Source organism: Belonocnema kinseyi, chromosome 7 (genome assembly GCF_010883055.1).
Source record: "Belonocnema kinseyi isolate 2016_QV_RU_SX_M_011 chromosome 7, B_treatae_v1, whole genome shotgun sequence".
NCBI lineage: Eukaryota > Metazoa > Arthropoda > Insecta > Hymenoptera > Cynipidae > Belonocnema > Belonocnema kinseyi.
Window position 1 is genome coordinate 36,882,470 of NC_046663.1, and position 12,878 is coordinate 36,895,347.

At 32.7% G+C, this 12,878-nt stretch overlaps 2 protein-coding genes across 2 annotated transcripts in view; both read left to right on the forward strand.

Moving 5' to 3' along the window:
• Positions 1-12,878, forward strand: part of LOC117175914 (growth factor receptor-bound protein 14-like) — a 1,501,030-nt gene that overhangs the window by 214,983 nt on the left and 1,273,169 nt on the right. The gene's annotated exons all lie outside the window — the stretch shown is intronic.
• LOC117176420 (uncharacterized protein K02A2.6-like) lies at positions 7,213-8,601 on the forward strand. The gene has a single exon (XM_033366659.1). The coding sequence runs from the start codon at positions 7,213-7,215 to the stop codon at positions 8,599-8,601; it is 1,389 nt and encodes a 462-aa protein (XP_033222550.1).

The following is a 12,878-nucleotide window of genomic DNA, read 5'->3' on the forward strand; positions in this document are numbered from 1 at the left end:
TGTTGTTTGTTTTTACGTATTTGTAACAGCTTAGGAGATACTTCTAGAAAGTTACAATTTTTATTTTTTTGAAGACAATTTTTAAGGGTTATACTCGTTCAGACCCACGTAATCTGAATTTTTAAATGAAAAATAATTAATTTAATAATTACACATTTTTCATCCATCAATTTTAATCTCAGTTATGAGCCAAAAAAGGTTCGATAATCTTAGCCAAGACAACGCTCGTCTTGAGTCAAGTAAACGTCGTCTTAGCCAAGACATTGCTCGACTTAAGAATAGTAAACGCCGTTTTACCTGTCGTGGTCATAAAAGTAAGACGAAGGCCTATGTCTCGACTCAGTTTTGAGACGCTGCCAGACATCGATATCCTGGAGACGAACTCAAGGTATAACCAAGTCGAACTCAAGTCGAAGCATTTTTACTCGAGAGCCTTCTCCGACCTTTTTTTAATCTTCTTTTTTGTATTCCCTATGTCTGTTTCATTACCTCTGCCGCTTTTTTCCTTTCTCGTATATGAGCTCTATGATCTCTATTTGATTGTAAAGTATATCCGAAATAATTATATTCCTTTACTTCTAACTTTACTCCCTTCCATCTCCCTGGTCCATTTTTCTTTCTCGTCCTCCTTTTCTGAACCTTATTATCTTTATCTCTTCCAAATTTTAATTTAATTTTTTTTATTGGCTAAAGATTTCGATGGCTCTATATTTTTTCCTCAACTTCTTTCTTCAACCTCTCCCATAAAATAGTTACATATACTTTACACTGTGCTGGCAATAGCGTCTCTCTTCTATAATCTTTAAACTCGTCTTGATTGCGGTTCTTTACTATGAATACCACTCTTCCCTCTTTCCATAACTCTCTCCTCTCTTTTCCTCACCATACTTTACTGTACATTATCCATGTTCATTCATTTAGTTGTCCCACAATATTTCCAGAAAACATTTGGAATCTTATCTACACTTATGCTAGGTACCTTTCCATCTTTCATTATTCCTAGTACTTTGAATATTTCTCCCCTTATTATATCCTCTACTTCATCTCTTCCCCTTATTATATGTTTCTTCTTTTTTATCCTTCCTTTCTATTCTTCCTATTTAATCCATTAAAAGAAATGTCCATTCTACCATCTTAATATCTTGTTTTATTCTTTTCCTTTTTTTCTCTGTCAGTTCCTTCTTCTCTGTAGGGTTCTCATCCCATCCACTTCGGTGCCCTCCTTCACTAACTTCTTTTTTGCTTGTGCACTTTAATATTCTTTTTATTCCTCCTATCATTATTTCGATATAGCTATATTGATAAAAATAATTATTTTCCCTCTAATGGCACTATAATAGGAAACTGATCCGACTTTTTACCGTTACTTTTTTGGTTGAAAATTCATCTCTTCGGTAGAAGGTTAAAATTATTGGTTCAAAATGCAACTCCTTGGTTAAAAATTATTTGTTTTGGTTAAGTATTCAAATATTTTGTTTAGGATTTATATTTTTCATTGAATTCAAATGCTTTCTGTTTAAAATAGAAATATTTTTTGTTCAAATATAAAACTATTAAATGTGTCGTTGAGTATTTTTTTCCGAAATGTAACTCTGCACACGAATTAACTTTTTTTGTTGAAAATTCATATTTCGGGTTCGAAATATAGCTTTTTTCTAGAAATTTCGTTTTTTACTCAAATTTAAACCATTCCTTCGGAATATCTTTTTTTGTTAAGACTTTATTTCTTATCTAAAAATGTGGCTATTCTGGTTCTGGTCCAAAAATTTTCCTATATAAGCTTAAAATTCAAGGTTTTTGTAGATGATTTATATATTTTGTTGAAAATTCTTTTATTTTGATAGAAAATTAATCTTGTTTGATGAAAATTTATCATTTTTCTTAAAATTCCTCTCCTTTAGTTGAATTTAACTTTATGAACTGTTAAATATTCGATTTTTGTTGTTACATTGTTATATCTCAGTCCAGAATTCATCACTTTAAATTAAAAATTGATAATTTTTGGTTAAAAGTTAATTATTTTTATTTGAAAAGTGTTATGATTTATATCAAGTTCAGGATTTGTCTTTTTTTAAAGATTCTACTATTAAATTGAGAATTTCAATATTTTTTTGAAAAGTTAACTCTTTGATAAAAAGTAATCTTTTTTGGTTAATAATCTATCTTTTCAATTAAAAAGTCAAACATTACATTTTTGGTTAAAAATTAATATTTTTTATTAAAAATTCTAAGAATGAGTTAAAAATTAGAATATTTTGTTTAAAATTGAACTTTTTGGTTAAAAAGTGATCTTTTTTGGTGGACAATTCCTTTTGAATTGAACATTCATCTTTTGGTAGAAAAGTCATATTTTTTGGCTGAAAATTAATCTTTTGTAGCTAAAAATTCATTTTTTTCAATCTAAAAGTCTACTCTCTAACTCTGAATTAGTGAAATTTCACTATTTGATAGTGAAATGTCACTAATTGAATTAGCGAGAAGTAGGTAACTACGAATTAGCGAAAAACTACTAATTTAGTTAGCGAAAATATTTTACTAAATCAATTAGTGAAATTTCACCAAGCAAATAGTGGTTTTAAGAGGTAAAGTATGTACTATTAAATAATGGAAAATCACTAATTAAGTAGTTAAAATCACTAATTACACAGTGAAATAAAATATTTGCTGGAGTCAATTAATAACCCCAACTGTAAACTATATTACAAGACGAATTATAGAAGTAAACTATAATGTATATTTAAAAATAAAATTAATTTATGTTCATACTGTACTTGCTAAAGAAAAATCTTAATTCAGCTTGCCATGTATTTTTATAAAAATGAATGTAAAGCTGAATTTCATAACCTCAAAATGAACACAGCGCTCATGTTCTATATCAAATGTTTTCGTCTCGAAGTACATATCGCCACATAATGAGGAGACTCTTCACTGAGAAACTACACGAAAGTGTAATAAAGTGTAAAATATTACTAACCTGTGTCTTAAAATTTTTTACGCTCATAGAAAGGAAAATGATGCAAGCTGACAAATGTAAACGATGCAAACGATGCAAACAAGACGTCAGCGCGGGTTGACGCGAGTCCACCATCAGCCGCGATCACGTGATCACGGCTTCGATCTCAACTTCATTAATTAAATAGTAAACTAAACTACTAAATAATCCAAAAAATCACTATTTCAGCAGTGAATCATTCAATCACTAATTCAATTAGTGAAATTTTCACTATTTCAAATTTAGAGAGTACTATTATATTGTTGGTTTAGTATTTATCTCTTTTGATACAAAATTTAATTATTTTCACGAAAATTATTCTTTTTTTATTGAAAATTGATCTTTTTTGGTTTAAAGTTAAGTCTTTTTTTTTAAATTCTACCACTTTATATTTGGTTCAAAATTCTTTTGGTTAAAAGTTCTACTCATTAGTTAAAAAGTTAATTATTTTTTTGAAAAGTTAACTACAGTGAAACTCTTCTATAGCGCCAATTTTCTGGGTGAAGATAGGTGGAAACTTACTCATTATAGCCCGCTCCGCTCTTGTTCGTTCACGCTTGACTGCTCGCCTGAATGACAACCGCAGACCCCGCGCACCCCGCGTAGCACCTGATACATCAACCTACGGCGCTGTATCAATTTTTGGAAGGGCTATAGAAGGGAGGGCCATTGAAGAGTTCCACTGTATTTATTACAAACTTATCCTTGTTGGTCGAAAATTTAACTACTTTATTGAACAGTCATATTCCTGGACATAAGATTCATCATTTTGTATTGAAAATTCATCTTTTGGTAGAAAAGTCTTATTTTTATAGAGTTGAGATTTAAAAAATGTTTTTGTATTTCGCGGGACTCGACTCATAAACTGTGAGAGGGCGTAAGCGAAGCGATTGGCGAATGAAGACAGTCTAAGCGGGAGTCTGAAACTAAAATGACGTTAATCCATTAATTTATTCTTTTATATTTTGAATAAACTATTTTCAACACAAATTCCTACAAATTTGGGGGTTCGGCCTCGATAAGAAGCCGCGGACTCTCGTACTGAAGTATTCGTGACGCGATTATTCTGCGAAATTAGACTCAAAACTGAAAAGACGAAACGACGCAAAACCGACGCCGAAACGATTCGCGCCTCGTTTTCTTTTTGTGAAGAAATTCGAGAACCGAATGACGTAAACTCGGGCAAAAGAGACGCTTTTCTCGATTATAAAGATGAATATACGCCGATTCTTTCCCTTGCAAATTTCATGCAAAAGGATAGCAGGAATCGTTGGAATTAGAAAAATTCGGCAGTCGTGAACCGAGAAACTCTCGTTCAAGGTCGTACGGCGAAACAAAGCATTGCTGAAAAAATTCAAAATACCGAATTACGAGTGATTTTTTTTATTTTGACGGATACAGTGATTTAAAGGCATCTGGTGAATTTTATTTAGTGAAATTCTGGATCAAGTGTGTAGTCATGTGCATCTATGTGTGCTCAGGAAAAAACTATTGAAACCAGTTTAGATGCGTGAAAGAAAAGCAGGACGGGTCGATACATCATTTGCTTTACCGATAGTGAAAAGTCAAAATGATTTTATCGATACTAAAAATACTCGCTATTATTGATCGCTCAAGTTATCTACAGTCAGGATTCGAAGCTTTTAGTAACACATTTAAAAAATGGAGAATCTCGGTCAAATTGAATCGATTGAAAACAAAATAAAGACATCTTCAAAAGCAGGAATACTTGCGCTCTACAGGTTTATTTTCGAAGAAGACGGTGATCGAAGAAATAGACAAAAATTGCGCGAATTTAGTGGCTTCAATTTCCAGGCTGGTTAAGAAAAACACACACCTAAGTTGAACTACGAGAGGCAAAGATTAGCAGATGGTGATTTAACGTCGATATGTAATCTGCTCGGATTGGATTACGGCGGCACAAAGGATGAGGTCATACGACGTATCTGCGATGGGTTGATGGACTTGAACTCATCACAGGAAAACTCAGAGGACGAAGACGAAGAGGTAGCGCTGGAAGACGAAGAGGCCAGTGGTGCTGAAAACGACGAAGAGAATAGGAGCCGCAATAGCGATAACAGTGACGCACAAGGTACAGCCTCATATCTAGAGGTTGGAGGATGGCGTTCAGTTTTGCATTTTGCATTCAACTATAAGGATATTGAAGAGTCTATTAGATCCTTTGGTGGCGACAACAACTATCTAATCGAAAGATGGATTTTAGATATTGAAGACGCAGCGACTCTATATGAATGGAATGATCTACAGAAACTGATTTTTGCCAAAAAATCATTGAAAGGTTTAGCCAAGTGTTCGTGCAGAGCGAGGGAGTAATAAAGACATGGAAAGAAATTAAAAGAGGCTCTTCAAGAAGAATTTGGCACAAAAATAAAAAGTGCTCAGTTACACGAGATGCTTGTGCAGAGAAAAAAGAAGAAAGGAGAATCTATTCAGGAGTATTTTCTCATTGTGAAAGAAATGGCCGCTCGAGATCAAATTAAAGCAGATTCACTAATGCATTATATTGTCGATGGAATCACAGACGACACCAGCAACAAAGCTTGTCACTTTGGGACAAAGAACTTGAAGAAGTTTAAGGACAAGCTGAGGACGTACGAAGATAAACAAAAAATGAATCAAGAACGCAGTAAGAACACCAACAAGGGAAATAATTCATCAGGGAAGACAGACGCGAAAGGTGACCAGAAGCAGGCTTCTACTACGAATACCGAAAGTGTGCGGTGCTTTAATTGTGGTACAAAAGGACATGAATCTAAGGACTGTAAGTCCAAAAGCTTAGGTAGGAAGTGCTTCACTTGAAACAAATTTAGGCACATCGCCAATGAATATACCGAGGGTAAAGCCGGTAAGACTAGTAATAACAAGAAGTCAGTAAATCTAAATTTATCAAAGGTGAATATAGATATGAATTCAAAGTTTCATAAAAAATACGAGATTGGAAATTCTGCGATTGAGGGTTATGTTGATTTAGGCAGTATGGTCACTTTTATTCAGGAAAACGTGCATAAGCAGACCGGAGAACCAAAGTTTATGTAATACCAGACGGTAGTGCCCCATTAAACGCAGCGATCGGTAATAATATTACTCCGCAAACTAGAGTTTCTATTGAACCCCACCGCGTTATCATTTCAAAGTTAAAGCCTACTGTTTTTTAGCTTGTATTAATGTAGTTCCAGAAAAGGTTGTTGATGTTAGTCACGTGAAAGATCCTAAGATTCGAAGTAAAGCTGAGTATTTATTTGAAAGAAATGAACCGAAGAAAATTAAGTCGACTGATATAGAATTAAATATAATTCTTAAAGATACTGAACCTGTTTTTGATAGGCCGACTTGCTTAGCGCCATTGGAGCGTGAAATTGTTGACAGTCAAATAAATATTTGGTTAGAAAATGATGAAATTGAACCATGCTCGTCGGAGTATGACAGTCGCTTGGTAGTCGCAAAAAGAAAAGATGGTAGTCCGCGAGTGTGTATTCAGTGTTATTGATTTGAAAAATGGGTTCCACCATGTACCTGTCGAGAAAGAAAGAAGAAAATATACGGCGTTTGTGACCCAAAACGGTCAATATCAATTTAAAAAGATGCCTTTCGGGTTGGGCAACTGTCCAGCTGTTTTCCAAAGGATATTTGAGAACGGTATTTCGCGATTTAATAAGAGAGGGAACAATGTTTATGTTCTTTGACGATCTAGTAATTCCAACGTGTGATGAAGAGAATGGTTTGATGCAATTAAAGAAGGTTTTGGAGGTCGCTACCGAATATGGATTGGAGATAAACAAATAGAAAGCTCAAATTATACAGGACCAGATAGAGTTCCTGGGACATATCGCCAAGGAAGTAAAATTTACCCAGCATCGGAGAAAATTAAGGCTGTCCAGAAGTTCCCAGAGCCGAAGTGTGTCAAGGACATTCAGAGTTTTCTTGGGCTCACTGGTTATTTCCGTAAGTACGTCAAAGACTATGCATTAATATCCAGATCTTTGACAGATCTGTTGCAGAAGGACAAACCATTTCGTTTTGAAGAAGAAGAGTCGAAGGCTTTCTAAAAATTAAAGAACGTTCTGTCAAACGAACCAGTTTTATTGATTTATAATCCGAAATACGAAACTGAGCTCCATACGTATGCGAGCAGAGAAAGCTATGGAGCCATACTATTTCAAAGATCTCCCGAAGATTACCAACTACATCCGGTATATTACATGATCCGAAAGACAACACCGGCTGAAAAGCAAAATTCCAGCTACGAGTTGGAGATGTTGTCAGTAGTTGTGGTCTCACGTAAGTTCCGTGTGTATCTTCTAGGCATAGAGCTTAAAATAATTACAGATTGCCAGGCACTCCAAAAAACAATGGATAAAAAGGATATTTCTCATAAGATAGCAGGATGGGCTATGGAATTAGAAACGTTCAAATACAACATCGAGCATCGGTCGGGCAACAGGATAAAACATGTCGATTCCCTAAGTCGATATCCGGTCATGTGTGTCATAATACAGTACATTGTTCCAAGGATAAAAAGAGCTCAAGATGAGGACAACGAAGTTCGCTTGATTTTAGAGATCCTGAAGGAGAAGCCCTACCAAAACCATTTTGTCCAGAATAGTCTACTGTATTCCCGGCAGGAAGGCCGAGACGTGCTTGTCGTTCCGGAGTCGATGCAGAGTGAGATAATCCGAACTGCTCACGAGCGAGGTCACTTTGCTACCAAGAGAACCGAAGAGCTTACCAAGCAGGAATATCATATTCCAAATCTCAAACAAAAAGTAGAAAAGATTATTTCTAACTGTGTAAAGTGTATCCTTGGAAACAAGAAACAAGGGAAACAGGAGGGTTATCTGCACCCTTTAACAAAGGATAGCATACCACTACATACGTATCATATTGACCACCTAGGACCTTTAGAGACTACAAGTAAACGGTATCATCATGTTTTAGCTGTCATCGATGGATTTACGAATTTCACCTGGTTGTACCCAACAAAATCGATGGGAGCGAAAGAAGTGCTCCAAAAACTGGAGGGTCAAAAGGACATTTTTGGTCATTCGTCCCTGATTATCTCAGATAAAGGATCAGCTTTTACCTCAGACGAGTTTAATTCTTATTGTGAGGAGCAAGGAATTAAACACCTAACCATAATGACAGGACTGCCATGGGCAAATGGTCAAGTGGAAAGGTTGTACAGGACTATAATTCCAGTGTTGACAAAACTATCAAAAGATGGTTTAGCCAAGTGGTATCGTCATATAGAACGTCTCCAGCTGGTATTGAACTCAACGTTCCAGAGAAGTATTGGCTTGACCCCCTTTGAACTTCTTTTTGGAGTCCAGATGAAAACAGAAGGTGATTTAATGTTAAAACAACTTCTGGAAGAGGAAATTCAAACGGAATTTGAAAAAAATCGGGAAGATCTCCGAAAGAAGGCAAAGGCACAAATCATGAAGGTCCAAGAAGAAAACCGTTACAGTTACAACCTAAGGCGGCGCAAAGCTACTCAATATAAGGAAGGAGATTTAGTCGCGATTAAACGCAGTCAATTAGGACCTGGCCAAAAAATGAGAGCAAAATTTTACGGTCCCTATAGAGTTTAACGCGCGAAATCTAATAATACTTATGATGTAAAAAGCGTAGGATTAATTGAAGGGCCTAAAAGTACAAGTACCTGTGCGGAGTATATGAAACCATGGAGAGAGTGAGTGTATGTTAATAATTGTAGTGTGGGTCATACGAGGCGTATGATAATTTAGAATGGCCGATTGTAGAATTTCGATTTAAAATTTTTTTTTGTATTTCGCGGGACTCGACTAATAAACTGTGAGAGGGCGTAAGCGAAGCGATTTGCGAATGAAGACAGTCTAAGCGGGAGTCTGAAACTAAAACGACGTTAATTCATTAATGTATTATTTTATATTTTGAATAAACTATTTTCAACACAAATTCCTACATTTTTTGTTGAAAATTTAATTATTTGTTTAAAAAGCATTTTTTAGTCGAAAATTCAACAATTTTTTTAAAAATTTTCAGTTTTTATGAAAAATTCTTTGAAGATTCAACAGTTTGGTTAAAAATTAATTTTTTCATTGAAATTTTTTTTTGTTTGTTTAAAAATTTCAGAATTTTTTTGAGAATTTAATATATTTTGAATTTAAATCTAAGAAATATGATACATGCATTGATTTTATTCAAAAGAATTTAATCGAGAATTCATCCTCCTGTTTTCTTTTTAAGAATCCCCGTTTTTGCACTGTTACGAGGTAATTCTAGGCTGTGAAGTCTGAAATCAAGTTTACAATAATTTACATTATACTTTTTACTTTGAAGTCGTTAAATTTAAAATTCTTTTTAGCTGTTTTTCAATGATGCAATTAGTATTGAATATTTAATATTTAAACGCTTAAAAATCAAACTGAAAATTTAATTATTGACCGGGAAAACCGGAAAATGGTCTGGAAGTTTTTCTGAACTTAAATACAAATAATGCTCTTTCTCTCATGCAATTGCAATCTTTCGATGAAAGATATTCATAAAAAAGAATTGCAGAAGACCACACTATAATGCGTTAATAAGATGTCTGCAAGAGGTCGCAAGAAATTACATCCATGAAGAAAAGAGCTATTTTATGGAATCTGCACGTACATCGCACAAGGAAAAAAGAATGTCGCTATATACTCCAGAAACCACATACTTTCATGCTTCAAGCAAATGAGAAATAAGAACAGAAAATTCCTCTTAATTAATATTTTTTTGTGTAAAAAACGTAAATTCAGGTGAAATCGATTCTTTAGCATGAAAGCTCCTTGTGAAATCCTGGGTACCCTCGCTTTGGAATTTAATTAAAAACTGCCTTTCTTATGCATCAAAGTTATTATACCTTCGATGTCTCAAAGGTCCTTTATTTTTCATGGATTTAAAGGAGAAGGAGAAGATAAATTATTTTTTCAAGAATAAAATCTTCAGTTGAGATCCTACCTGAAAAATGATGAATCTCGAAAATGTCGCATCTTACTCGACTTTACCTTAAAATTTAGATGACACATCAATAACCAAATTTTGCTTATTTTTTATTTTTTAACAACTTAAGAAAAAATTATATTAAGGGAAAAGCCCCCAGTATAGGGACCTAATGAACAAGAGTTTCTTCATTTTTTAGAACTATTTTTTGTAGAATAGAATTGCCATTGAATTTGAGGCAAGATTTTTTATTTTCCATTTTTTTCAAATTGCAACAGGGAATATTTTATTTTTAACATTTTCATTAAGTCGGAAGGGACAAAATTTCAATTTCTTATGAATTGGAAGAGGAGAAATTTTTTCTTTTTTAAATTTGTATTCAGTTGTAAGAGAGGAAATTTCGAGTTTTAAGTTTTTCGGTATTGGAACAGCGAAATTTTATATTTTTAGCATTGTTATTCAGTTTGAAGAAGGAAAGTTTTGGTTTTTTAATTTCTTATTGGGAAAGGGAAATTTTTAGGATTTTTATTGAGTTGAAAGGAATTAATAAATTTTTTCTGAATTTGAAAAGGAAATTTTTTTCTGTTTAACATTTTTATTTAGTTTAAGGCAAGATTTTTCTTCAATTTTTTTCTGAATGGGAAGAGCAACATTTTTTATTTTTAGCATTTTTATTGCGTTAAAAGCAAGAAATTTTCCAGTCTTTTTTAATTGGACTAGAAGTTTTTTTATTTTTTAAATGTATGTTGAGTAGAAAGACATAAAATTTCGATTTTTAAGTTTCTCCGCATTGGAAGAGCGAAATTTGATATTTTAAACGTTTTCATTGAGTTGGAAGGCAGAAAATTTTAGTTGTAAAGTCTTCATGAATTGGAAGAGGGAAAATTGTTATATTTTCGATTTTTATTAAGTTCGAAGGAAGGAAATGATGATTATTTATTTTTTTCTTAACTGAAAGACAATTTTGAACATTTTTATTGAGTTATAAGAGAGAAAATATCGATTTTCCATTTTTCCTGAATTTTAAGAGATTTTATTTTTATTTTAAAAACTTTTATTGAGCGGGAAGTAATTAAATGAGGGTTTTTTTCCCTAACTGGAAGAGGGACATTTTTCAATTTTATGACTTCTATTGAGTTGGTAGTGTTGTAATTATGTTTATTCATTTTTTTATTCATTCAAATTGTTGTTATTTATTTTTTAAATATTTATTGAGTTAGAAGGGAAGCAATTATGGTTATGTATTTGTTTCTGATTCGGTAGAGGGAAATTTTTTTAAAGACTTTTATTGATTTAAAAGGAATGAAACCTTTATTTTCGATTTTTCATTAATTTGAAGAGACAATTTTTTTCTTTTTGACATGTTGTCTTAGTTTGAGAAAAAAAGTTTCTATAATTTTTTTTTAGTTAGAAGTGTCAGATTAAATTATTTTAACATTTTTAGTATAATCGAAAGAATGAAATTTTAGTTTTCAAGTTTTTCGGAAAGGAAGGAGGGAAATTTGTTTAAAAGATTTTTCTTGATTGGAAGTGATGAAATTATGTTTATTTTTATTTTCTAAATTAGGAGAGACTATTTAATTGTTTTAAACATTTTTATTTAGTTTGAGGGAAGAATTTTTTATTTTTAACTTTTTTCTTAATTTAAAGTACAAAATTCTTTATTTTCAAAATTTTTTTTAGTTGGAAGGGAGGAAGTTTTGATTTTCAAGTTTTCCTGAAATGAAAGGTTGTATTTTTTAACCTGAAAGATTTTGATTGAGTTAGAAGGGATGAAATTATGGTTACTTATTTTTTGTTTTTATTAAAATAAGCCGATTTCTTTTTGAATCGGAATCGGGAAATTTTTTATTTTTAACATTTTTGTTAAGATGGAAGGGAAGAAATTTCAATTTTCAAATCATTTTTAATTGAAAGAGGCTATTTTTCCAAACATTTTCATTACATTAAAGTAATATTTTTTTCTATTTTTTCTGAATTATAAGAGATAAATCGTATATTTTTTAACATTTTTATTGAGTTGGAAGCGAAGAAAATATGGTTATTTTATTTTTGTTTTTGAATTTGAAGAGCGACATTCTTTATTCTTAGTATTGATTTGGATGACATAAAATAATGAAAATTTTATTTCTGAATTGAGAGAGCGGAATTTGTTATTTTTAGCATTTTTACTGAGAAAGGAAGAAATTTTGGGTTTCAATTTATTTTTAAATTACACTAAGGAAATTATGGTATTTTGAGGATTTTATTGCGACAGGAATAAACGAAATTTTGAATAAATAGCAAAAATCCACCAAATATGAATAAAAACTACCCTTACATGGATAAAGCCTAGATAGAGTTCGTATTACGATTAAGTGGTATTTCGTGGACTCGCTTATTTCCTGGCGCGACCAAATCCCGGACGGTTATTTCAAAGGAATATCTGTGGCTTCCGATGTAACGGTTGTCAAAGATGTTCATTCAGAAAGAACGAAGAGAATCGCGTTTCACAGTCGATTCGCCACAAAATTAGGAACTATTCTCATGCTATTGGAAACCGATAACTCGATAGATTTCAGAACGAAAACTCGAATTTAAATGATTTACGGGGCTTATTTTAATACGCACAGTGAAGAAGTAATATCTTTAGTTGGAACTTTTAGTGATAACTTATAAAGTATAATTTGAACTCATAAATTTTTAGTTATACTTTTTTTAATTACCTACAATATTTTGCGCGCTATATCCACACTGATTACCCTTTCTTAAAAAAAGGTGTGCAGTAGTGGGGTCACACGGCAGAAGTCAAACTTTACTTACGCTTGGCGTCATATAGAGCAGTGGTCGGCAAACTTTTTGCTTCATTTTCAGGTATGATCAGGCTCCACCCGACTTAATTTTTTCTACTACTTTTCGGTCTATTCATGTACCTTAG